Here is a 24,220-nt window from a genome sequence, read left to right on the forward strand (position 1 = left end):
CAAGTTTGATATGTTATATATGTATAGAGCGGCTTCAATATTGACGTTGAGGCCTGAAGACCTGACCACTGAGGATCTCGCCGAAGGCGTCGTCCTTTTCCTTTGGTAACATTCTTCAGCTATCAATGTCAGGTAGCAAGGTCTTCACGGTGACGTAACAAAAGAAATGCTTGCTCGACACTGTGTATCTTAGTAATACTGTGACCAAATACCGTGAGGAGGAATCGCACCCAGAATCTATGTTGGGATTTTGCTGGAAAGTTCTAGAAAGGGCAATCCGGCATCATGCCGAGAGTTGATGAGTAAGCCCGAGAGAAAGAGAAAGTTGTAGTAAATTCTAGATACAAGCCTGGAGAGTATAAATACGAGCTCTGTAGGAGCTGCAGAATAATAAGTTCATACCATCTGGCCTTACCAGCCTGGAGTCTACCCTGCGCAACACCGAGGATTTCCAACAATCTATGTCTCTCTATGAATCACATCCACTTCATGATATCCTCATCGTTTGGTCCATCTGGCGTGTCCGACGCAGCAAGATTGCACTGGTGGAAGACGCGTACTTGATCTTGTCCAAAGACACCTACCACAGAATGCATAACACCGCGATTATGGAAGAGCATCAAATCTTTTTCTTGCCTATAAAGTTAGTCAGCATTTGGTCTGTTAGGGTTGCGAGAAGCTTACCAGGCATGTGGATAGACCAGCTTCGAAAGGTCAGCGTCTCTTGGCACCTATATCTTTTATAAGTGCTCACTTTTGGTGCAATACCAGGCCGCTGCATCTCATGACACAGTTTTCTCACTTCCTTCAAATCTGTTATATGAGCGCCGTTTGGGTACAACACACCCTCTCGTCTTGCATTTTCAGGTACTGGATCAAGATAGATCTCCATGATCGCACAGGGATGAACCTCGAGGTGTAGATCTCCCGTCATCGGATTTTTCCAGAGCTATTTATGAACAGTCGGTCGCTTTTTCTGTAATCATACTCATCTGAACTCACAAACGGATAGATCTTTATCTTTTCTTTGTCCCAGTCCAATTCCTCCATGCTCTTCTCATACCCTTCCGACTCCAATCCGAGCCCCGTCTCTACCGCGCGCGCTTCCTTCATCCACTCAAAAGGCTTGGGCGCATATTTAGCCTTCGCTCTCACCGCAACGCTCTTCATCTCCGGCGGGAGAATATCGAACATCACCTTCCCCGACACGAAGGCCGTAGTTCCTAACGGAACCACCAGCTCATCCCCACTCCTATCGTCATACCTCACAACTTGGTTCGGGCCCTTGGGCACTCGAATCCCATATAGCGCCGTCACCTTTGGCGGATCGAGATCGTACAAAGCCGCGTCCATATGCCAACGAAAGAACCTAGTGACCCCTCGCGCCTCGTCCTCATCGGACACACGTGTCTTGTGAAAGCTCGAATGGTGCGCATGTTTGAGCACCGCTTCGGGGATACCTTCGTGGTCCCGGACAATCCCGTTCCCGATGAGCTGCACCTGTGGGACACGCGGAATCGTTTTGAGGTACGAGTGGAGGATGGAGGTTTTGGTTTGGTCGACCTTGCTGTTGCCATGTCCGTAGGCAGTGGAGTCGGGGTCGAAGGCCTGTGCGTACGTTAGGCCCGTGAGGGAGAGAAAGAACGACGAGTTTGTTACCTTGACCAGATCGCGTATCTCCTCTGGGGTTAGGTCAACGTTGCGAAACAGGAGCGCCCCGTGCTGTGTTTACGTCTTCGATAAGACCGATGTCGCACGAGTGTTGAGACGAACCGTGTAGAGCGCCTCTTTGACTTGTCCGTATGAGGTTGCAAGATGGGCTGGGTGGAGACCTTTGACTTCTCGTCCAAAGTCATTCAGTTTGGCTGTATCTGCAGACGCAGGGAGGGATAGAGGAACTAGATTGATGGTCATGATACAGATGTGAAAGCCGAAGACTTTATATAGTCAGGGTACCTAGCTCTTCCATAGCCTGAGAACGGATCGTAAGTGATGCACATGACCATGTCTAATGCAACCTCAAAAACAGGTGCAGAAGATAACATGCCAGATATCATATATAGCAAAGAAACATTGTCCGCCTACAATGCCAGTAGCTTCACGACGAAAAGCAAAGTCAGATATCTGTACTTGATCCCGCTTTCCAAAGCTATTGCTGTCACTAACACTGCTTGCTGTCGAAGAAAAGCTCAGACGCCGCGTCACTTACGCTGAAAGACGAACTCAGCGGACCCAACGAAGAAGTAGGTCCAAGCGGTGGGGAGCCCGAATCCAGCGCTCTCAGTCAAGGTACTGTCAAAGTTGATTATCGCAGTCAATGTATTAACAAGTTGTGCGACAGTCGAGAAACCCGAAGAGGAGCACAGCGTATCTAAAATGTCCATCCATTAAGCCGAAAACTAATAAGGAGGGGAGAAAGCATAAAAACCTACCTATGAGGTGGAGAATCTTCTGAGGTTGCAGGTGATCGGTAGACGCTCAATACCATTGACAATTTGACGGGCTGCGCTTCAGTTGCACCGGTACCATTGAGATTGATGCCCAGAGCAATCGAAACCTTGGCAAGTCATCCAAGTGCATGAAACGGTCCCATTGCTGCTGAAAGTAAAGACAAGGTGTTCAGTGTCGACAAGCAAACCAGCCCGATCTCTTTCATGACCACTTCTTCACATCCTCGGTAGTTGGTCCCGAAGGATTATCAGACGCGACAAGATTACATTGATGGAGTGTGCGGATCTGATCCTTGTTGAACGCGCCCACGACACTATGCAAGACCCCTCGATTATGAAAGAGAACGACATCTCTTTCATTCCAGTCGTGCGGATAAACGAGCTAGAGAAAGCGCGTCATTAATACCTACAGACTCCCAGAGAAATACGGCTCACCTTTGGGGCAATGCCCGGTCGCTGCATCTCGTACAGCAACTCCCTGATCGCCTTCAAATCCGTGAGATGGACCCCATCCGGGTATAACACGCCTTCCTTCCCGCCACCTTCCGGTATCGGGTCAACCAACAGCTCCACCACACCGCATGGATGAACCTGCAGATGGAGCTCGCCCGTAACTGGGTTCTTCCATAGAACGGGAAGTACCATCCGCTTAGCCTCCTCCCACGGCGGGAGCTGATCGTATGGGATCTCCAGATCTTCTGATTCCAATCCCAAACCTGTCGACACTGCATGCGCCGGGGCCATCCACACGTACGGAAGAGGCGCGTACTTGGCTTTGGAGCGCACGGCGAGACTCTTGAGCTCGGAAGGGAGGATGTCGAACATAGTTTTGCCGGACACAAAGGCGGTGGTACCCAGAGGCACAGGTAGCTCGTCACCCGTTCCGTCGTCATACCGACACGTCTGCTTAGGGCCTTTTGGCACGTTGATAGCGTATAGAGTGGTGACCTTGGGGGTGCGTCGGTCGTAGAGGGCGGCATCGATGTGCCATCTGAAGAAACGGGTCGTTCCTTTAGCTTCGTCTACCGGAGATACACGAGTCTTGTGAAACGTTGTGTGGGAAGGATGCTTGAGCGTAGCGTGGGTGATGCCTTCGTGGTTGTATATGGTCCCGTTACCGAGAAGCTGTATTTGTGGTACACGAGGGATGGTCTTGAGGTCAGGATGTAAGATTGAATTCTTGTTCTTGTCTATCTCGTTGTTACCGTGCCCAAAGTCGTCGCACGCTGGGTCGTCTGATTCAAAAGCCTAAGGAATGTCAGCAATTGAGAGATTTTGAGGTGTAAATGCTTGCCCTGTTGAGCATGTACTGCTTCTCTGGTGAAAGATCAACATTGCGAAAAAGCAAGAGGTCGTGCTAGGCAATATAAGTTGATGAACATTGCAAGTGATCAGATACGCACCTTGTAAAGGGCATCCTCAATCGTCGCGAATTCCTCAGCGGTAAAGTTGGTCGGGTCAAAGCCCGTCACTTGACGCCCAAACGAGAGGAAATTGGACGCTTCTGCAGAGTCGGGCAGCGGCAAAGGAGTGAATTCGATGGTCATGCCTTCCTATATGCGCAGGCGAGGAGTTGAAGGCAAATAGAAAGGAGATAACGAAAGATAACGAAAGACAATATGACTGCTACAGATCAAGGGAACAATGACTGCCGGGTACCAGTACAGAACCAAAACGGCACAAATAAAATTTGACGAAGAGGCCGACTGCTGCAAGGGTGTGGAGTCGTCATGACGGAAAGAAGGAAAGAAAATATTGCAGAAATTAGGAAAAAATGATCGGACCGGTCGTCCCCCGCCGGCTTTCTTCCCTACCATGACCATCACAGATCTGTCGTTTTCCCATTGGGCATCTGCAGTCCTTAATTTAACGCCGATTTTCTCTTTCGCTCGTCAATTCTCTATGTGGGAGCCAGACAGGCAAACACTCAAAATCAGCCCAGTGATTCTACTGTCAGTGTAGAGTCTTTTCGCTCCCTTGGTTGAATCACAATTCCAATGGCAATTCTGCGGAAAGAGAGGGCTGTCGGGACGATGAAAAACGCGTTTGTCTGCTCGCATTCCTCTACAAGATGGATCTCATGGGAGGAAATGGATGATCCGCCGTCGTTGCTACCGAACTTGCGATGTACGGAGCACGCATTTATCTCGTGTTACCAGCATGGACGTTAAAGATTTAATTTGCACGCCCGAACCATATAGCAAGCGTCGAAAGGATTAACGTTATTCTGGAATCATAGGAGCGCTCTGGCCAACTAGTTCGAATGTGAAGGACCCATACCACGATCAGGTCACTATCAGCCTCGCATATACCAGCCTCTCATTGTCAATAACCCTGGGATTGCATCACGGACGCCGGACAATGATGCTCTCTCACGGTCTTTGTCTTGCTGTAACCACACAGTGGAACGCCAACTTGCCTGATGGATGCTCAAAGGATGTGCCCTTGAGAAGCCTCACCAAACGTACTATTCGCCATGAAAGCGGCTCCCAAGCAAGCGAGTTAACAAAACATCACGTCTGCCATTGCATGGTGGCAAAAGCCAGATCCCTGGCAACAAGACATCTCACCTATATTTGCGTAATGCAGGTGGCAGGACTCGAGCATACCTTGCATGGATTCGGCTTAAATTATTGATCTGCCATGTCCAAAAGTGAGCGACAATGCCGCGCATATAACCGATCTCGGTATAAAAAGATTGAATTTTGTCTTAGTGTCTTCACTGACCGTCAACCCACAGCGATGTCGAATGGAAGAGATACTGGGACTCATGGAGCGCCGATACATAACTACTATTACCAGCCGCCTTCTAGGGACATGGAAATAGGAACCCGTCGCAGCATTCATGGGGGTGGCAGTACGTTGAAGGACCTCCAGCAGTATAAACATACAAACGCGCGCTCTGTGACGAAGTGCCACGAACTCGCTATGCCGTCCAAACCGGTCCTCCATGACGCCTATCAACAAGCACTACAGTGGGCTCAAAGTCTCCCCGAAGTTTGGGTACACTTCCTCTACTCATTTTCTTATACCCGGGGCCACTGACAGCCATGGCAGAAACGCCCCTGCTCAAGCGACGCTATTCGTTTCTTTCCCTTTACCAACAAGCTCAAGATCAGACTGTGGGATTCAAACGTATCTCGTCGTCCGGACTCGTCAATGCGCGTCTTTGGCCTCGATTTCGTCGATACACATGGGAAACCGCAGTACGTGGGACCAAGAGTCGTAGTTATCGCTGGGAGGAAAGTGCCATTTGATGGTCCTGAAGTGGAGGGAGATGCTCTGGTGCCAATAGATGGTGTTGGTGAGTCAAAGGCCACGGTCCCGGAAAGATATGGAGTTGTGGCGGATTGCGAATACCTCTTCCTTATTGATGGAAAGGTGGCCGTTGCCTATACGTTTGCGCAGAATTCATTGGACTCATAGAGAGTTAATGCCATTATTCTTGTCTGATCTTGCTTGCCAGAAAATCGATGAAACTAGTTCAACGCGCAGCCGGGACTTCGGTCCGGGTGTCCGCCGACAGAATGGCGTGGGAGCATTTCTTCACTCGCTGTTGTCTTCATCTCCTCATTCATTCTTCATTGTTGCGGATTTCGCGCCTTTCCTCTCATCACGCTAATAATTTATGAGGATATGGTATCATCCAGTTCAATTTAACCTCTGCAACCCGCTTTCTCGACGGACCGTCTCTCGAATCTGGAACGTTCAACAGATGCCTCAGATGGCAAGGCAACAAGGGGTCCATCTTTGAATATCCTATGGCGCTGGATGGCAGAAAGTTATTAGTTGATGTGTAGGACTTGTAGTTTTCATCGTTACCAATGTGTGTGTTCTCGGGAGTCGAGACTGCTGAGGTACATTTTTTTCTTGTCGCGAACGAACTGATCATTGATCATAAGGCATCTGGTATCAGGACTACGCGAGGAGGTTCCCATCGGCCTTTGTCAAGAGAAAGAGGCTCGGCTATTGGGGATCATTATGCAACGCGATTGAATGGGATATATCCCGCTGAAGGAGATATCTATGATGGATCAGAACCACTAGGCGCCGTTCGTTAGACGCAGAATACACTCAATGCGGGACAATCAGAAAGCCTCGTTGAGCTCGGGCTATCGTCGATGCTTTGTGGAGGACTCGGCGTTTACCCTTGAATGCGAACCGTAGGAGGGGCTTGACGACGAGTGCCGGACATACGTTCCTTCATTTTACTCAACACGCGATCAGAACAAGACTGCACATCGTGATGATATAACTGAGGTCCTTCTATCCATTCCCCCATCTTCTCGCTTCTCCGATGTGGCCCTTCTCATCGTCGTACCCAACGGTCAAGCCTTCCGGATGCCGGGATCAAACTGGGAGACGTATCTCGCTCTTCTGCACCTACACTCAACTACATTATCGTTGGAGGTATACTTGTCATTCATTGCATCGATATCCATCTCTAACCTCCTCGATTAGGTGGTACAGCAGGATGCTGCCTTGCCTCTCGCCTCAGCGAAGACCCTAATGTCACTGTACTCCTCATTGAACGCGGGTGCGTGGCCGATACGTGGGTCAATGCTGTATCCCTCATTTCTTCCGACATCTTCAAGAAAGATTCCATAGCCCGGCCCTTGAATTCTCTCCCACAGGCGCATGCGGACCACCGCGTTATTCCTCTGATGCGCGGCCAGGCGTCAGGGAGGATATCGCGCGTAAACGCCATGATTTACACGCGTGGTGTTCCGGCTGATTTCAATCGTTGGGCAGACATGAGCCATTCGGATTGGAGTTATGAGAAGGTGCTACCGTTTTTCGTCAAGTCGGAAACAACTCTGAGCCACCCTGGGTCGACATTTCGGGGCAAGAATGGTATGTGTTTCTGCTCTTTAAGAACCCCTGTGCTGAGCTGTCTTCAGGTCCGTGGGTGAACCAGGTCTTTTCTCATGAAAGTTGGCCTATTCTTCCACAGTATGTTTGCTTCCTTGATTTTTCTCCCTTTTTATTGAGAGCCCGTTTTATAGCGTCAAGGAAGCCGCGCAGAGCATGAGAATTCCATATTATCCCGACTGCAATGATCCCTCTGCCGTCTATCAGCTGTGCGCAAATCGACATAGCTATAGACCGAAACATGAAGCGCCGCTCGACGTACTCAGTTTTTCTGCCACCGTCTGTAGTTCGCTCTCGCCAGGATCGTCTCAAGATTTGCCCGGACACCATTTCAGAGCGGATAGTTTTTACTACGAATACTAGCATGCGACCACGTTCTTCTGGCGTTGAATTTGGACATCGTGACGGAACAGGGGCGTCCTACTTCGCCAAGGCTAACAGGAAGATTGTTGTATGTTGTGGCGCCATCGAGTCCCCACAGCTTCTCCTGAGGTGCGCGGTTTATCTGCACAAGAATTCCTATTTCTGAATAGTATCATAGTGGCATCGGACCAAGTGATCATCTCAAAGCTCATGGAATCAAAGTCATTGTAGATAACCCCGGCGTGGGTAGTCATCTGGTAAGACCCTTGGCACCATGCTTTGCATATTAATCTGATGTTTGACTAACAGAAAGACTATGTCGACGTGCCTGTGATGTGGAACATCCCTCTTAATGAATCCATTCACGTCGTTTTAGAGAAACCCCTGCAAGCAGTCTTTGAACTTGCCAAATACCTCATTTCAGGGAAGGGTATATTTAGCGATCTCTTCGTGCATCTGGCCATCTTCCTACCATCAAGGCTCCTGAACGAAAACACGAAAATTGTTGCTCCCGATATCACCGACCTTGATTCGACGTTGCCACAGAACGGGTCAGACCTCGAGATTAAGCCTATGCCTATCCATGGCTTGGACCCTCCTCCCGACGCCACGATAATTCGTATCAAAGAAGGCTTCATGAACTTCATGATATGCCTTCTCCGACTGAGATCCACTGGTGCCGTTCACCTAAACTCTCCCGATCCATACGAGAGAGTGAGCTGCGATCTCAGGATGCTGTCTGATCCCGAGGACCTTGCAGCCTTGACCAAAGGCGTGCGGCTCTCCATTAACTTGGCCGAACGCGTTCGTGCACAGGGGTATCCCATGAAGATGTTCCATCGTCCAGCATCAAAGTACGATGCCGAAATGCTCCTATCTCGTTGCGGGCAATACACGCGCTAGGAGTCTATGCTAAGCAAGTCCAATATTTTACTACAAAGGTGCTCATAGAGCTTACGTCTTGTCACAGCATATCCCGTGTCCGTCTGCAGCTGTACATACGAACAAGGGCGACGTTCTTTTCCCATTTCATCTATACCTGAAGACGAGACGTGATCTCGACAAATATTGATATTTCGGTGAGGAAGATGGCTCACTGACTGAAGGATTTTATCGTTACGGATACCTAGCCAGACCAATGGGGAGATACTATCGCTCTCTTGGGTAACATATCGTCCATGTCCTCGTTCGCATTCAATTATCACTTCGATCCTCATCTACGCGTGCACACCCGGGCGTCCAAATGCTCCATCGATCTTGCTCTGAATACCGCGAGTCCAAGTGCTCTCATCTGCTGTTTCCACCATCACGACAGCTGCAAATATGGCTCTCGAAGCAGAAATCAGCATCCGAACCTCGTGTCTGTACGTCTGAGTGATTGACGGTGATATTACTGCTTGTATGAACACAACTGCGCAGAACCGAAAAATTCGAACCGGGCTCAAACTCATAGGAAAGATAGACGGACCCGTAAAGCCCGGCTGAACCAGTTGATCATCGTCTGCCAATACAGCCATTAATATTATCAGCGGTGCTGGCAAGCCAATGTGGCCTCGTCTTAGGCAGCTCTCGATCACCAAGTTTTCGATAACTCAAGGAGACACGTCGTGGCAGAAGGGAAGCTGTGTGAAAGGAGAGACGTGCAGATCCGACCATGCTCCCAACGTGGTTTGTTTTCTTGTTCTTATTCGCACACTTGTATCCAACTACTGGCGATTTCAGGATTCGATACGGATCTGTTAGAGAAGAGAATTAGACGCTGGAAGAGGAACGTTCCCTACCCTTGTCTACAATTGCGCCTCTTCAGAAATTAACAATAGTCGGTGCCGTGCGTTGAAGGGAACTCGCAGTAGATGGAGAAATGCCAAATCCTTATTACTCAAAACACTTAAGTGCTGGAACGTGTTCAATTTTTATGGGTTGTCAAGACCGAGCCACAGCCCACATCAATATCTATCCGGAGACACATAACTGCACTTCGATCTCGTACTGATCAAGTTATTTTGGCGTCATAGCTAAAAGTCGAGGACGGGTTCGTTGGTACAACAACCAGCTTTACGTCCCCTCACGGGTTTCTAAAAGATAGTCTACGATTCTGGGAGTGGTTGAAAGTGAGTTGAATGATATTTAGCATTGAGATATGTCCTAAGTTATGAGTAAAAACTTTTGGTAAAAACAAAATTGAGTAGGGTTACTAGTGCGTGAGTTCAAAGCTGCTATAAGCGTGTACAAACAACTTGAATGTCAGTCGGTATGGATCATTTGTGGCTCAATTGGCGTCCTGCTGTTTGTCGTTTTTCTCGCCTTCATTCTCCTTGGGCTTAGGCCTGTTGCTGAATGTTAGATGCTCCTTCTCGTAAAGTGAAATCCTCTACTCACTTGGACTGTGTGGCGACATGGGTCGTATAGGGTGGGGCCACTGATTCCACCGTCGTATATCCCGGTGCAATAGAGCTTGTCGTACTGGGAGAGCGCTGCATACTACCGTTGGAAGTATCGATATGGTGACGATTCCTGGTAGAACTGGCCCCGGCTCGTGAAGTCTCGGCTTTAGGTGTACGTGGAGCTGAGTGGTGGCCGTGATGTCCATGTTGCGACCAGGTGTCTGAAGTTCCGCTGTCACCTGAATGACGATTTTTGACGTGGAAATTTGGCTTCGAGGGTTTCGAGGTCCCTAGATAAGGCGAAGCTGCAGGCGCCTTTGTGTTTCCGCCAGGGTATGCTTGAGTAGGGTACCCTTGCTGCGTGTTATGGTACGATTGTTGAGTCTGTTGGGTAGTGTATGATGCCTGTTGGGGAGGGTAGGCTTGCGAAGGGAATGCTTGATTAGGGTACCCTGATTTTGGAGGGTATGCCTGTTGGGCCTGTTGAGTAGGGTACGCCTTTTGAGTGGAGTACGACACTTGTTGCGGAGCATACGCTTGCGAAGGATAGGTCTGGTGAGGTGATACCATGGCGGAGTAGCCTTGGTTAGTGGGGTACCCAAGTTGTTGAGTCAGAGGTCCTCCTTGCGTGAGCTTGTCATAAGCAGGCGGCCGGCCGGCGTACGCCGATGAACCAGCCCCTCCTCCAGGCTGTCCACCAGAATGAGGATAAGGTTTCTTATTGGCGCTTGACGAACTTGAGGGTAATAAATCATAAGTTAGAATACAAAGCAGCATATTAGGCGCAACATACTTAACATTTGTGGATGGGAGACCGCCGAATGTGGGTACGTTCGACCCATCTCCTTGCGCGGGGAGGCTCTGTGTAGGTCTTTGAAAATATAATGGTCGGTTAAGCCGAAGCAACACAAGGCGCATAGCAACTCACATTATGGGTGACGGCGCTCCGAGGAGCGGTATCGTGATACCGTGTTTCGTCTCCTTGTCTCTCTGGTGATGAAAGAGATATCAGATATTCGAATGAAATTTTGGTAGTAGAGAGTACCCTTGACTTGTACTGTTCACTGTTCAAGTCAAAGAATCAGTACTAATAGGGTAATGCGACGAAGACATGACTTACTCCACTGAACGTCTAAAGAACCATGAATCGGCATGTTAGTGATCGACAATGACTGATAGTACTGTCAGTGCACTGACTTATCTTTAGCTGTATGAGTATCCGGCACATTAGCTTAGAAGATCTCAATACTCGTAGATGAAGTACGCACCCTGTTTAGCTATAAATGTAGCACCCTCGGAGGCAGCCGATAGACCCTTGGAGGAATATTACAATGATGCAGATGCAGTTTAGAACCTCACCGACCTTAGCGCTCGTAGCGACATTATAGGCTTTAGTGGCGTATTTTCGGCTATTCCTAAAAACCTTTGGTTTGAGGTTAGCGATGATGGGATTGCTTATAACTTCTTCGCTGAGCTCGTCGCCAAGTTCAGATGCACTTGAAAGTCCAAATATCAATGAAGAGTACGTGAGGAAGGGAGGAACATTACGCCTTGCATCACCCACTTTTTATATTTAGTCACAAAACCCTCCACCGCTCTGGGAGGCCATTTGGCACCGTTCTCCGTCATCTCCGCCAAAGCGATATTTTCGAGGAGTTCGTTGCCTGCTTGTATGTTCTTGGTTGGCGAAATCGAGACTATCGGTGGATCAACCAGGGGCTCTGAGTCGGGCTTTTTGTTCCAGCTCATGCTGACAAACGGTGTGGTGTAAGGGGGACGTTCTTGTTAGGATTGTGACGACGAGAGGACGAGGAAATCTTATATAGATTCATGTCTCGCTGATTATAGAAAATTAAAGAAAGAACCATTCCGGGAAAGAGCAGCAGGATGGGGATTGCAGGGCATAAAACAGCAATGACTCATACCAAATCGAACCCTGAGATCCTGAGAGTAGGACCGATGAGAGTTGGATGAGAATGGATACTCTGGATCCGGCGGAAAACACTCAGAAGGGGAAGCAAACAACTGAATCAACCCTGAGAAATTAGGAAGGGCGAGGAAAGGTGCTCGAGCCGAACAACTTCAACAAGCGCTGAGATCGAGGACCCGCGCTGTTACGAGTCATCGATACCGCACGGCCGCCTGAGCACCATATGTTCCTGAATTTGAAAAGAATCTTATAGATGCAGCGGTTTGGTCCGACTTGCTATCTGCATGCCAATAGCCTGAGCTTAGTGTGAGGCACACATTGTCGTGCGGGGCTTATCGCATTTACATAAAATACAGTACTTTAAGGGCCCCTTCCAAGTCCAAATACATGTACAGCTAGCGTAGCTATGGGCAGGGAGACATCTCGGTCACCCCGCTAACGTGTCCAGGTGTGAGGGTATAGAAGGATCGAAATCGTGAATTAGTGACAGTGTCAGGCTCCAAGAACTTCTTCACAGGCAAAGGAGCCACGCCAGTCACAGTATATTTCAGCCGTCGACAGCGGTGACCAAGCCCAGCAGCATCGATGCCCGGAAAGGCACGCAGCTGTGATGTAGACAGTGAATTACACAGTCTTACGAAACGCGCAGAAGCCTCGCTCATCGTTGGCCGCAACGAAGGCTCATCCTGAGTCATATCTTCGACAAGAGGAAGAAGAAATTCCAGAGCCGGACAAAATTCCTGAGGAGAAGTCAGTTATCATAATCATGGACGTAGGGGTGCTACAAAACTCACTATACCATAATCTTTACGCATTATGTTTGCCACACAGTACACATCGAAAGGGAAGGGATTCAATCTAGTGGACGGGTCGGCACGGATTCTCTCCATTTCTGGCGCTGATCTGTCGCCTGCGGCCACGATATGATCAAATGGGAGTTCGCTCGGATCGTAACGACAAGAATACCCGAAATCAATGATATGATAGCGAGGCCAGCACTGAGTACGTGTAATATGCGTTGCAAAGCCAATGTTGTCATTGTCTAAAAAATGATAAACGGGATGAAATCCTTTGGGATACAGCTTGCTCGCATCGACCATCACGTTCAATATATTGATATCTCTGGAAGCGAATGGTCAATAGGTTCAGCGCGAAATAAGTGAAGACTGACTTGTGCGCCACAAAGTTTTCGTGCATAAACTCAACGCCCTTCTCAGAAGTTTAATCGGACCGCACTCATAAAGAGCGGGAGCACACACCTCAAATATTTGTCGAAACGCCTCAACGAATTCACCTACAGTGTCAAATGAAGGTGTCTTCATTTCTCGCAGCCGCGGCATAACAATCATCTGATCGTCAGGATCGTACGGAGACTGAAGAACCTCATAGACAGGAACACAGTGGTTCCTCGGGTTATCAGACAAGGGAGAGGAAGAAAAGAATGTTCCCAATTCGACTTCGAAAGGAAATTCTGTCTTCACGATGCGCTTCAAAACAACGAGCTTGCCATCTTGAATGCGCGTTGCGTCAATAATGTCAGGATTCTGCAATGCAATATCAGTTATCTGACAAGAATAATCTTTTACTAATACCCCATGCCCAAGAATCTCTTCGCTAAATATCATCTCCCTTTCCGATTTCCACGTCGGCTTCCAGTCTGGGTGAAATTTGGGACGGAGCTGGAAGCCAGATTCGAGCAGAAAGGAATGGTGATGCACCCATAACATTTCCAATCGTCGCCATGAGAGGTCGGGCTGCCACGGCACTCGAGGCTTACTACGGCGGAATAAAGTCATGGTCAAAAGAAAGAAAGAATTCGGTTGCCTTCTTGCCAAAAACTTTGGAACCAAACAAGCCACAATCAGTCGCTTTTGCGTTGTTTACTAGGTAGCACGATAAACCTAGTCCATGGGCTTGGCTTAATAATAACCATTATTCGTAGCAAGTCAGAGTGTGCCTCCGTAGTAGGCCCAGTTGAAGTAGTTCAATTCCCTAGTTGCAAGGTCTTCGCTCATGTCCATTCTTCCAGACAGTTCCATCCCGTCCTTCTCTCTCTTAGAGTAGGCACTCCTTCACTATGTGCTCACTGCCACTACGTGGACAATATGTTTGCCATCCGCTCGGGAACATAGCCATACACTGGAGAATTTCGCACGGTGCAGTAAATTATGGCCAAAATGTTTTGAAAAGATTCGCCGCTGCGAATAGCCACGAATGCTGACACACGTCGTGCACGGAAATGACAACGTCCAATTCACGGCAGCCGCAGCTAGCCTGAACCAGGACCTCGATGTCATTGGTCGATGAATATTTTGCACCAAGAACGCACATGTATCCCCGATGCCACGCTCAAAATTTCAGGGCTATGTCGGCGTCCAGAACCAATTGGATATGATTATGGCGTTCTGACATATGTATGAGATGCATATCACAACTCGGCGATGCAAATGCAGGCCACGAATCTTTCCATGCTGCAGTCGCTTCCGAAACCCTTCACAGAAAGGGACTCACTGAGACGCGACTCTGCGTATGAAGGCCAGTGTGTGCAATCATTACGACAGGTGTGTTCTTCTTAAGGTGAGGCAATGATATTTTCTATTGACTGGTAGGCAGTTAGCCTTCAATTTTAGTTACCGGTCTCCGGGAATGGATCGATTCTCACGTCCGGCATCCCCTCGTGTTTGCCTTCGGATCCTCCTTACAAAGAAGGTCATATGCGCAGGAGAGTCAGAGAGTGTCCTCTCGGAGATACCCAGTATACGGCCTAGCTCGCTGAGAGCCCTGAAGATAACATACACTTGATATCTGAGATCCTACCGATTCCTACATAGAGACTTCAAGCCTTCAGTCTTATATCTAAACACGCGTTTCAAGGGTCTGCCCCATGACTCAACTCTGGTGCAGCAAGAGCAATGGTTCCTGAAAATAGAACCATTCCTCTGCGATAATACTGCGACAAATCAGATACTCCATTAGTGCTCCGAGTCGGTCCCTATGAATGAACGAGGTGCATTGACTTCAATATTAATCATATCATATAACATGATACGGCACGACTATCCGAAATGATTCACTTACATGATGATGATAGGTCCGCACCTGTTTAGTTTCAGTAACTCATCAGATCGAACCCTGAGATCTAGAGTAGGTACCTGCCTTTGGCTAAAATACACTGAGAAGGGAAGCAGGGAATTATTGCAAAAAGCCAATGACTCGACCATTGTTAGCCCTTGAGAAATCATAGGCGAGGACAATGAGGAATCCTGTTCTGGCCCAGCCGAGCAAGCGTTGAGATGAAATGTAAATCGTGGCTAAGAAAAGATATCACAATTCATAGACCGGTCCTGAATTTGACAGAACGTTATGGATATATCGTTACAGTGTAAGCTGTCACTTGCCCGAGGTGATTAACTCGTGTATACCATGCCACTTCGATCATACGAATTGATCCCATCAACAGCGCTGAGATAATGTGAAGAAGAGTACGGCTGGGATAATCACGTACCCTGTTTAGTACAAGATCCATGACGCCTACGTCGCAAAGGATCATCAAAAATTCCATGGAAAACCACCGAGTCCAATGATCACTCACAGATAAGATGTACAACTGCAGTGCTGCCACATTTCCAGACCTCCCTCCCTCCATAACGTACAAATGGAGTACAAAACCTTAATTAACCACACCCTTTCTAATTGCATGTAAAGCACAGCCAGCGTAACTATGAGTAATGTGTCTCTTTAATCTCACCGACATGTCCAGGAGTAAGCGTATAGAAGGACCGAAGGCATGAATCAATGACAGTGACAGGCTCCGAGAACTCCCTCGCAGGTAGAGGAGGTACACCAGTCACAGTATACATAAGCCGTCGACAGCGGTGACTAAACCCAGCAGAGCCGCCTCTCGGAGAGGCGCGCAGCTGAGATGTAGTCAGTGAATTGCAGAGCCTTGCGAAACGCGCGACAGCCTCGCTGATCGTAGGTCGCAACGAAGGCTCGTCCTGAGTCATATCATTCACAAGGGGAAGAAGAAATTGCAGAGGCGGATGGAACTCCTGCCAAGGAAACGTCAGTTATCACTGATTATCGATGTAGTGTGCCGTAAAACTTGCTATACGGCAATCTTTACGCATTATGTTCGCTATGCAGTAAACATCGAAAGAGAACGGATTCAATCTGGCGGACGGGTCGGCATGGAGTCTGTTAAGCTCTGGCGCAGACCTGTCGCTTGCGGCCAGGATGACATCGGATGGAAGTTCATTCGGATCGTAGCGACGGGAGTACCCAAAATCAATGATATAATAGCGGGGCCAACACAAGGTACGTGTGGTATGTGCTGCGAAACCAGTGTATTTGGCATTTAGGGTTTGATGGATGGGATGAAAGCCTTTGTTCTAAGTATGGGATGCTCCCATAAAAGCCAGGATGGACGTTTCTTTGTCACAACAGGCCGATTTGATTAATGTCTCTTCGCGTTTGTCCATTAGGGCCATGTGCTTCAATACAGCAGGGTAGCCGGCTCCTAGTGCACACAGCTCGACTAACGGACCGCTTTTGTTAATGCTGCTGCGCCTTTGTTATCCCATTTGATTTGCATTTCCGAGATATTTCGCTATCACAAACCTCGGGTACCAGTAAATTAGCCTCCTAACGTTCAGTGACTCGGTTCTTGCCCCTTCAAGCTGAGACAAACAAGGCATCTGTCCCTTGACAGGTCTAATTGATTATGTTTCGTTTATTCTAGTCATGATTTGGAGTAGGGCGAAGAGATGATTTTAACCAAACAAGCCCCGCAAGAAATCCAGGCAAAGGTCGGTGTTGAATATCATAATTTGGTCACAACAATAACAGTGCAAGTCCACGAGGAAACGGTACCTACTATCAGGGCAAACACGGGAGATGCCAGGCGGTGAGAACCAATACCTTCCCGCAGATTTACCTTTCGATACCGGCAATTAAATTTCAACGCTGATATGCCGTTGTATCGCCGGCCAGTCAGTAGAAAATGTACATTGCCTCGCTTTAAAGAGAACGCACCTGTCGTAGTGATTGCACACCCTTACCTTAAGACTCGGAGTCTCTTTCTTTGAAGGGTTTCCGAAGTGATTGCAGCAATCAGCAAGGAGAGATCATGGTCGTGTTTCTGCATCGCCGAGTTGCGATATGCATTTCATATATACGTCAGAACGCCACAATCATATCGAGGTTCCAGCTGGTTCTGGACGCCGACGTAGCGTTCTTGGTGCAAGATATTCATCGAGGTCCTGAAATCCTTTGGCTTGCGGCCACCGCAGATTGACGGTACAGTATCATTGCATGCACGTGCATCACAGCATTCGTTTTCAAGACGATTTACTGCGCCATGCGAACGGATCTTTGGAACAAATTACTTTAGCTCTCCCGGCGCATGGCTACATTTCCGAGCTGATGCCAAATTCCTTTTCAATGTAGCAGTGATCACCGTATTGGCAGATGATACTGTGGTCAACGAATCCTTAGTCTAGAAGCATAGGCGCAGGCGAAGAACTTGAAACCAAGAGGTTGTTTGAAAGTTACTTCAAGGCACCTCGGTCTGACTGATTGTAGATTGTTTGGTTCCAAAGCCTTTGGCAGGATGGTAACCGATTTTATTTCTTACCTTTCGATGATGACTTTATTCCGCCGAAGGCGTCGAGTGCTGTGGCAGCCCGACCTCTCATGGCGACAAACAGAAATGTTCTGGGTGCAACACCAACCATTTCTACATGAATCTGGGTACCAGCTACATCCCAAATTTCACCCAGACTGGCAGCCAAAATGGAAGTCGAAAACGGAGATGCTGTTTAGCGAAGAGGCTCGCTTACATTTGGTAGTTCCATTACCCTTTTCGTTATCTAGAGGGTTGATATGCTATTGTAGTCTCCTGATATCATTGACGTAACGCGAGCCAGAGACGGAAAGCTTGTCGCGTTGAAGAGAGTCTCAAGAGTGAATTATCCTTTTGAAGTCGAATTGGCCACATTCTTTTCATCCTCTCCGTTGTCAGATGATCCCAAAAATCATTGCATTCCTATATATGAGGTTCCTCAGTCACTGTACGACCATGACATCCAATTCATTGTTATGCCACGGTTGCGGAAAAGTAGCACACCCGCATTCGACACCGTAGGTGAATTCATTGAAGCATTTTGACAGATGTTTGAGGTAAGGACTGATGCTACTGCTACTACGGCTCAATCTAATGTTTCAGTAGGGCCTTGAATTTATGCATGAAAACTTTGTCGCGCATAAGTCAGTGTTCGCCAGCCCTTTGGTACTTCACTGTGTTGACCATTCCATTTCACTAGCAGAGATATCAGCACCTCAAACATTATGCTTGATGCGACCAAGCTGTATCCCAAAGGCTTTCATCCCATCCATCAAACCCTAAATGCCAAATACACTGGTTTCGCAGCACATACCACACGTACCTTGTGTTGGCCTCGCCATTATATCATTGATTTTGGGTACTCCCGTCGCTACGATCCGAATGAACTTCCATCCGATGTCATCCTGGCCGCAAGCGACAGGTCTGCGCCAGAGCTTAACAGACTCCATGCCGACCCGTCCGCCAGATTGAATCCGTTCTCTTTCGATGTTTACTGCATAGCGAACATAATGCGTAAAGATTGCCGTATAGCAAGTTTTACGGCACACTACATCGATAATCAGTGATAACTGACGTTTCCTTGGCAGGAGTTCCATCCGCCTCTGCAATTTCTTCTTCCCCTTGTGAATGATATGACTCAGGACGAGCCTTCGTTGCGACCTACGATCAGCGAGGCTGTCGCGCGTTTCGCAAGGCTCTGCAATTCACTGACTACATCTCAGCTGCGCGCCTCTCCGAGAGGCGGCTCTGCTGGGTTTAGTCACCGCTGTCGACGGCTTATGTATACTGTGACTGGTGTACCTCCTCTACCTGCGAGGGAGTTCTCGGAGCCTGTCACTGTCATTGATTCATGCCTTCGGTCCTTCTATACGCTTACTCCTGGACATGTCGGTGAGATTAAAGAGACACATTACTCATAGTTACGCTGGCTGTGCTTTACATGCAATTAGAAAGGGTGTGGTTAATTAAGGTTTTGTACTCCATTTGTACGTTACGGAGGGAGGGAGGTCTGAAATGTGGCCGCACTGCAGTTGTACATCTTATCTGTGAGTGATCATTGGACTCGGTGGTTTTCCATGGAATTTTTGATGATCCTTTGCGACGTAGGCGTCATGGATCTCGTACTAAACAGGGTACGTGACTATCCCAGCCGTACTCTTCTTCACATTATCTCAGCGCTGTTGATGGGATCAACTCGTATGATCGAAGTGGCATGGTATACACGAGTTAATCACCTCGGGCAAGTGACAGCTTACACTGTAACGATATATCCATAACGTTCTATCAAATTCAGGACCGGTCTATGAATTGTGATATCTTTTCTTAGCCACGATTTACATTTCATCTCAACGCTTGCTCGGCTGGGCCAGAACAGGATTCCTCATTGTCCTCGCCTATGATTTCTCAAGGGCTAACAATGGTCGAGTCATTGGCTTTTTGCAATAATTCCCTGCTTCCCTTCTCAGTGTATTTTAGCCAAAGGCAGGTACCTACTCTAGATCTCAGGGTTCGATCTGATGAGTTACTGAAACTAAACAGGTGCGGACCTATCATCATCATGTAAGTGAATCATTTCGGATAGTCGTGCCGTATCATGTTATATGATATGATTAATATTGAAGTCAATGCACCTCGTTCATTCATAGGGACCGACTCGGAGCACTAATGGAGTATCCGCCTTGTCGCAGTATTATCGCAGAGGAATGGTTCTATTTTCAGGAACCATTGCTCTTGCTGCACCAGAGTTGAGTCATGGGGCAGACCCTTGAAACGCGTGTTTAGATATAAGACTGAAGGCTTGAAGTCTCTATGTAGGAATCGGTAGGATCTCAGATATCAAGTGTATGTTATCTTCAGGGCTCTCAGCGAGCTAGGCCGTATACTGGGTATCTCCGAGAGGACACTCTCTGACTCTCCTGCGCATATGACCTTCTTTGTAAGGAGGATCCGAAGGCAAACACGAGGGGATGCCGGACGTGAGAATCGATACATTCCCGGAGACCGGTAACTAAAATTGAAGGCTAACTGCCTACCAGTCAATAGAAAATATCATTGCCTCACCTTAAGAAGAACACACCTGTCGTAATGATTGCACACACTGGCCTTCATACGCAGAGTCGCGTCTCAGTGAGTCCCTTTCTGTGAAGGGTTTCGGAAGCGACTGCAGCATGGAGAGATCGTGGCCTGCATTTGCATCGCCGAGTTGTGATATGCATCTCATACATATGCCACAATCATATCCAATTGGTCCTGGACGCCGACATAGCCCTGAAATTTTGAGCGTGGCATCGGGGATACATGTGCGTTCTTGGTGCAAAATATTCATCGACCAATGACATCGAGGTCCTGGTTCAGGCTAGCTGCGGCTGCCGTGAATTGGACGTTGTCATTGCCGTGCACGACGTATGTCAGCATTCGTGGCTATTCGCAGCGGCGAATCTTTTCAAAACATTTTGGCCATAATTTACTGCACCGTGCGAAATTCTCCAGTGTATGGTTATGTTCCCGAGCTGATGGCAAATATATTTTCCACGTAGTGGCAGTGAGCACATAGTGAAGGAGTACCTACTCTCAGAGAGAGAAGGACGGGATGGAACTGTCTGGAAGAATGGACACGGGCGAAGACCGTGAAACGAGGAAATTGAACTACTTCCTACGGAGGCACACTGACTTGCTACGAATAATGGTTATTATTAAGCCAAGCCCATGGACTAGGTTTATCGCGCTACCTAGTAAACAACGCAAAAGCGACTGATTGTGGCTTGTTTGGTTCCAAAGTTTTTGGCAAGAAGGCAACCGAATTCTTTCTTTCTTTTGACCATGACTTTATTCCGCCGTAGTAAGCCTCGAGTGCCGTGGCAGCCCGACCTCTCATGGCGACGATTGGAAATGTTATGGGTGCATCACCATTCCTTTCTGCTCGAATCTGGCTTCCAGCTCCGTCCCAAATTTCACCCAGACTGGAAGCCGACGTGGAAATCGAAAAGCGAGATGATATTTAGCGAAGAGATTCTTGGGCATATGGTATTAGTAAAAGATTATTCTTGTCAGAAAACTGATATTGCATTGCAGAATCCTGACATTATTGACGCAACACGCATTCAAGATGGCAAGCTCGTTACTTTGAAGCGCATCGTGAAGACAGAATTTCCTTTCGAAGTCGAATTGGGAACATTCTTTTCTTCCTCTCCCTTGTCTGATAACCCGAGGAACCACTGTGTTCCTGTCTATGAGGTTCTTCAGTCTCCGTACGATCCTGACGATCAGATGATTGTTATGCCGCGGCTGCGAGAAATGAAGACACCTTCATTTGACACTGTAGGTGAATTCGTTGAGGCGTTTCGACAAATATTTGAGGTGTGTACTCCAGCTCTCTACGAGTGCAGTCCGATTAAACCTCTGAGAAGGGCGTTGAGTTTATGCACGAAAACTTTGTGGCGCACAAGTCAGTCTTCACTTATTTCGCGCTAAACCTATTGACCATTCGCTTCCAGAGATATCAATATATTGAACGTGATGGTCGATGCGAGCAAGCTGTATCCCAAAGGATTTCATCCCGTTTATCATTCTTTAAACAATAACTACACTGGCTTTGCAACGCATATTACACGTACTCAGTGCTGGCCTCGCTATCATATCATTGATTTCGGGTATTCTTGTCGTTACGATCCGAGCGAACTCCCATTTGATCATATCGTGGCCGCAGGCGACAGGTCAGCACCAGAAATGGAGAGAATCCGTGCCGACCCGTCCACTAGATTGAATCCCTTCCCTTTCGATGTGTACTGTGTAGCAAACATAATGCGTAAAGATTATGGTATAGTGAGTTTTGTAGCACCCCCACATCCATGGTTATGATAACTGACTTCTCCTCAGGAATTTTGTCCGGCTCTGAAATTTCTTCTTCCTCTTGTCGAAGATATGACTCAGGATGAGCCTTCGTTGCGGCCAACGATGAGCGAGGCTTCTGCGCGTTTCGTAAGACTGTGTAATTCACTGTCTACATCACAGCTGCGCGCCTTTCCGGGCATCGATGCTGCTGGGCTTGGTCACCGCTGTCGACGGCTGAAATATACTGTGACTGGCGTGGCTCCTTTGCCTGTGAAGAAGTTCTTGGAGCCTGACACTGACACTAATTCACGATTTCGATCCTTCTATACCCTCTCACCTGGACACGTTAGCGGGGTGACCGAGATGTCTCCTTGCACTTAATTATACTGGTTGTACTTTGGCTTGCAATTCAACAGGATGCAGATAGTTTCAAATGCTATATATTTATTCCTTCTTATGCGTCTATTTTCCTGTCAGAACAGGCTACCGAGGCCACTTGATTTATACTAATTTACCTGCGCTGTACATTAAACTATCGGAACAGAGGTGGCTAATCAATATCGGTTTCCCTCGTCGATCTTGCACCGTACCCTCATTTCGCCTTTGATATACAGACAGAAATAGTCCAACTCTCTCCAGTCTTTCTGCTTAAGTTCAACTCTGTTTTTCTTTGATCTGCGTGCTGATCTAAAATATTCTTGGAATGTCAGATCGTCATGACTCAAATCAGCGTGAATTCCCACCGGAGATTCCAGACGCCGTTGTCGATGAGCTGAAGGGCAAAAACATGCTCTGACGCAGATATCTCTGTCTTGCAGCGATCTTTACCGTAGAACTAGGAAATATCTGTTCCATTCCAATTCCTTGTCCAACAAAGCTGACTGCGATCGCCTCTGTGCACTAATCACCCTATTCCCAAAGCTCGCCATCCATTTCAAGCATCTCCATTTTTCTTACCACAACTTTGGGGGTTCAAGTGAATCCCTGTATGTTCATACTTTTTATAATGTGTCTTGATCTAACATTCAATAGGACCTTGAATTTAAGCATAAAAGTTTGTGTCGGATGAGTCAGTGTTTTCCCAGCCGTTTAGTACTTCGTATTTGCCACTCCGTTCTAGTACGGACAGAGATATCAGCATCTCGAACGTGGTGCTAGACGCGACCAAGCTGTATCCTGCAGGCTTCCATCCCATTCATCAATCCCTAGATGATAAATATACTGGTCTCGCGACACACATTACGCATACTCAACACTGGTCTTGCTACTATATCATTCATTTTGTGTGTTCTCGCTGCTACGATCTGAACGAACTTCCAAGCGATAGGTCTGTGCCAGAGACCTTAAGAGGCTCCGTGCGGACCCATCTGCCAGATTCACTCCGTTCTCTTTCGATATTTACTGTATAGTGAACACAATACGTCATGATTATGATATAGTGAATTTTAGGACACTACTATATGAATAAAGACATGGTCTGAGGAAGGAAGCATCGACTCGGTCATCTTGCCAAAGACTTCGGAACTAAACAGGCCACAATAGATCAATCCCTGTAATATTTTAATGGCACATTTATTAAATCACCTGATAATTTCTTTGCTCAAGCCCTTCCCAGATCCATTTTCATGAAATAATTGATTGCAACATTCCAATCTGATGTCAATATAGCTGCTGCACAAATAGCCAAAATGTTCTGCTTGCTGTTAGGATGGAAACAGAGGACCACAATGAGTCAATGACACTGATATAGTCAAATCTGCAGCAGCCACAGCCATGACTCAGACCCTGATGAATAGTTTGAAATAAGAATGCACATGCACCTGAAAGATAAGTATCTGCCAGGCTGTGCACTTGAGTGAGCATGATAATTATTTGGGGCAATCACTCAAATATCCACTGGGCATCAAGGATGTGTATATGATATGACAGTGTTCTGCATATGATGCATATCATAACTCTGTGATACTGGAAAATATAATGGACCACCTTGGACAAATCAATTGATCTTTTCAAAGGAGAGTTCTGCTTCTAAGATCTCTGTACACTCAGTCATGTATGATTGTGGCAAAGAGTGCATCAGTCATTTTGAAAACCCTTGATGAAAGAAGGCTACTGTCATGTTGAGATGAGTCTTGAGGTATGCTAATCAAGAAAGTAATCACAAACTCACCAACAATGGTTCTGATTCTATGCTCCATATATCATTCTCATTTGCCTTGCAGACAATTTGGTTATTTATTCAGCAGGGATTGGATCAGTAGTACTG

The 24,220-nt window shown here is 47.5% G+C and overlaps 10 protein-coding genes across 10 annotated transcripts; 4 read left to right on the forward strand and 6 right to left on the reverse strand.

The window, feature by feature from the left end:
* Window positions 1-403: 403 nt before the first annotated feature.
* BT62DRAFT_266842 (Clavaminate synthase-like protein) lies at window positions 404-2,252 on the reverse strand. The gene is made up of 6 exons (XM_043180300.1): window positions 1,774-2,252; window positions 1,660-1,722; window positions 1,003-1,608; window positions 755-949; window positions 685-704; window positions 404-636 (listed from the first exon to the last, which is right to left on the reverse strand). Exons 1-6 carry the CDS (start codon window positions 1,912-1,914, stop codon window positions 477-479), a joined length of 1,185 nt encoding a protein of 394 aa, XP_043045325.1. The 5' UTR covers window positions 1,915-2,252; the 3' UTR covers window positions 404-476.
* Window positions 2,253-4,212, reverse strand: BT62DRAFT_266841 (Clavaminate synthase-like protein). Its single transcript, XM_043180299.1, has 5 exons — window positions 3,854-4,212; window positions 3,745-3,807; window positions 2,886-3,698; window positions 2,433-2,832; window positions 2,253-2,371 (listed from the first exon to the last, which is right to left on the reverse strand). Exons 1-4 carry the CDS (start codon window positions 3,995-3,997, stop codon window positions 2,653-2,655), a joined length of 1,200 nt encoding a protein of 399 aa, XP_043045326.1. The 5' UTR covers window positions 3,998-4,212; the 3' UTR covers window positions 2,253-2,371; window positions 2,433-2,652.
* A 2,535-nt stretch (window positions 4,213-6,747) lies between these two features.
* BT62DRAFT_1031052 (uncharacterized protein) lies at window positions 6,748-8,633 on the forward strand (the record flags this gene model as incomplete). The annotated part of the gene is made up of 6 exons (XM_043178335.1): window positions 6,748-6,814; window positions 6,912-7,304; window positions 7,352-7,403; window positions 7,530-7,814; window positions 7,864-7,942; window positions 7,995-8,633. 6 exons carry the CDS (start codon window positions 6,748-6,750, stop codon window positions 8,586-8,588), a joined length of 1,470 nt encoding a protein of 489 aa, XP_043045327.1. The 3' UTR covers window positions 8,589-8,633.
* Window positions 8,634-9,610: 977 nt separating this feature from the next.
* On the reverse strand, window positions 9,611-12,110 carry BT62DRAFT_926007 (uncharacterized protein). The gene is made up of 10 exons (XM_043184932.1): window positions 11,634-12,110; window positions 11,433-11,565; window positions 11,338-11,383; window positions 11,267-11,276; window positions 11,190-11,201; window positions 11,115-11,133; window positions 10,998-11,059; window positions 10,863-10,940; window positions 10,065-10,805; window positions 9,611-10,012 (listed from the first exon to the last, which is right to left on the reverse strand). Exons 1-10 carry the CDS (start codon window positions 11,696-11,698, stop codon window positions 9,955-9,957), a joined length of 1,224 nt encoding a protein of 407 aa, XP_043045328.1. The 5' UTR covers window positions 11,699-12,110; the 3' UTR covers window positions 9,611-9,954.
* A 199-nt stretch (window positions 12,111-12,309) lies between these two features.
* BT62DRAFT_940783 (uncharacterized protein) lies at window positions 12,310-13,729 on the reverse strand (the record flags this gene model as incomplete). Its single annotated transcript, XM_043187768.1, has 5 exons — window positions 12,310-12,739; window positions 12,794-13,121; window positions 13,171-13,208; window positions 13,259-13,543; window positions 13,586-13,729. The coding sequence occupies 5 exons, from the start codon at window positions 13,724-13,726 to the stop codon at window positions 12,404-12,406; spliced, it is 1,128 nt and encodes a 375-aa protein (XP_043045329.1). The 3' UTR covers window positions 12,310-12,403.
* Window positions 13,730-14,213: 484 nt separating this feature from the next.
* Window positions 14,214-14,801, forward strand: BT62DRAFT_999532 (uncharacterized protein; the record flags this gene model as incomplete). Its single annotated transcript, XM_043190823.1, has 4 exons — window positions 14,214-14,298; window positions 14,361-14,413; window positions 14,477-14,560; window positions 14,613-14,801. The coding sequence occupies 4 exons, from the start codon at window positions 14,214-14,216 to the stop codon at window positions 14,799-14,801; spliced, it is 411 nt and encodes a 136-aa protein (XP_043045330.1).
* A 559-nt stretch (window positions 14,802-15,360) lies between these two features.
* Window positions 15,361-16,593, reverse strand: BT62DRAFT_999533 (uncharacterized protein; the record flags this gene model as incomplete). Its single annotated transcript, XM_043190824.1, has 4 exons — window positions 15,361-15,530; window positions 15,748-16,051; window positions 16,151-16,332; window positions 16,542-16,593. The coding sequence occupies 4 exons, from the start codon at window positions 16,591-16,593 to the stop codon at window positions 15,361-15,363; spliced, it is 708 nt and encodes a 235-aa protein (XP_043045331.1).
* Window positions 16,594-17,127: 534 nt separating this feature from the next.
* BT62DRAFT_999534 (uncharacterized protein) lies at window positions 17,128-19,043 on the forward strand (the record flags this gene model as incomplete). Its single annotated transcript, XM_043190825.1, has 9 exons — window positions 17,128-17,238; window positions 17,291-17,443; window positions 17,496-17,536; window positions 17,583-17,844; window positions 17,895-18,140; window positions 18,171-18,179; window positions 18,229-18,266; window positions 18,323-18,611; window positions 18,711-19,043. The coding sequence occupies 9 exons, from the start codon at window positions 17,128-17,130 to the stop codon at window positions 19,041-19,043; spliced, it is 1,482 nt and encodes a 493-aa protein (XP_043045332.1).
* An 861-nt stretch (window positions 19,044-19,904) lies between these two features.
* Window positions 19,905-20,845, reverse strand: BT62DRAFT_1071046 (uncharacterized protein). Its single transcript, XM_043178718.1, has 3 exons — window positions 20,777-20,845; window positions 20,201-20,723; window positions 19,905-20,148 (listed from the first exon to the last, which is right to left on the reverse strand). The coding sequence occupies exons 2-3, from the start codon at window positions 20,447-20,449 to the stop codon at window positions 19,960-19,962; spliced, it is 438 nt and encodes a 145-aa protein (XP_043045333.1). The 5' UTR covers window positions 20,450-20,723; window positions 20,777-20,845; the 3' UTR covers window positions 19,905-19,959.
* Window positions 20,846-21,009: 164 nt separating this feature from the next.
* On the forward strand, window positions 21,010-22,501 carry BT62DRAFT_940791 (uncharacterized protein; the record flags this gene model as incomplete). The annotated part of the gene is made up of 5 exons (XM_043187769.1): window positions 21,010-21,153; window positions 21,196-21,480; window positions 21,531-21,568; window positions 21,618-21,945; window positions 22,000-22,501. 5 exons carry the CDS (start codon window positions 21,013-21,015, stop codon window positions 22,333-22,335), a joined length of 1,128 nt encoding a protein of 375 aa, XP_043045334.1. The 3' UTR covers window positions 22,336-22,501.
* Between the last annotated feature and the right edge of the window lie 1,719 nt (window positions 22,502-24,220).

Source organism: Guyanagaster necrorhizus (genome assembly GCF_019112545.1).
Source record: "Guyanagaster necrorhizus MCA 3950 unplaced genomic scaffold BT62scaffold_2, whole genome shotgun sequence".
NCBI classification, from domain to species: Eukaryota; Fungi; Basidiomycota; class Agaricomycetes; order Agaricales; family Physalacriaceae; genus Guyanagaster; species Guyanagaster necrorhizus.

Excerpts from the sequence above, each read along its gene's own strand:
- BT62DRAFT_926007 (XM_043184932.1), bottom strand. The coding sequence starts at position 11,698 with ATGACGGAGAACGGTGCCAAATGGCCTCCCAGAGCGGTGGAGGGTTTT. Across the intron at positions 10,941-10,997 it reads GGAGCGCCGTCACCCATAAT|ACCTACACAGAGCCTCCCCG; the intron begins GTGAGTTGCTAT and ends ATATTTTCAAAG. Across the intron at positions 10,013-10,064 it reads CATGTCGCCACACAGTCCAA|GCCTAAGCCCAAGGAGAATG; the intron begins GTGAGTAGAGGA and ends ATTCAGCAACAG.
- BT62DRAFT_1071046 (XM_043178718.1), bottom strand. The coding sequence starts at position 20,449 with ATGAATATTTTGCACCAAGAACGCACATGTATCCCCGATGCCACGCTC. Across the intron at positions 20,149-20,200 it reads GTGTGCAATCATTACGACAG|TTAGCCTTCAATTTTAGTTA; the intron begins GTGTGTTCTTCT and ends ACTGGTAGGCAG.
- BT62DRAFT_266841 (XM_043180299.1), bottom strand. The coding sequence starts at position 3,997 with ATGACCATCGAATTCACTCCTTTGCCGCTGCCCGACTCTGCAGAAGCG. Across the intron at positions 3,808-3,853 it reads TTGAGGATGCCCTTTACAAG|CACGACCTCTTGCTTTTTCG; the intron begins GTGCGTATCTGA and ends TATATTGCCTAG. Across the intron at positions 2,833-2,885 it reads GACCGGGCATTGCCCCAAAG|CTCGTTTATCCGCACGACTG; the intron begins GTGAGCCGTATT and ends CGCTTTCTCTAG.
- BT62DRAFT_266842 (XM_043180300.1), bottom strand. The coding sequence starts at position 1,914 with ATGACCATCAATCTAGTTCCTCTATCCCTCCCTGCGTCTGCAGATACA. Across the intron at positions 1,609-1,659 it reads AGATACGCGATCTGGTCAAG|GCCTTCGACCCCGACTCCAC; the intron begins GTAACAAACTCG and ends ACGTACGCACAG. Across the intron at positions 950-1,002 it reads AGATAAAGATCTATCCGTTT|CTCTGGAAAAATCCGATGAC; the intron begins GTGAGTTCAGAT and ends GTTCATAAATAG.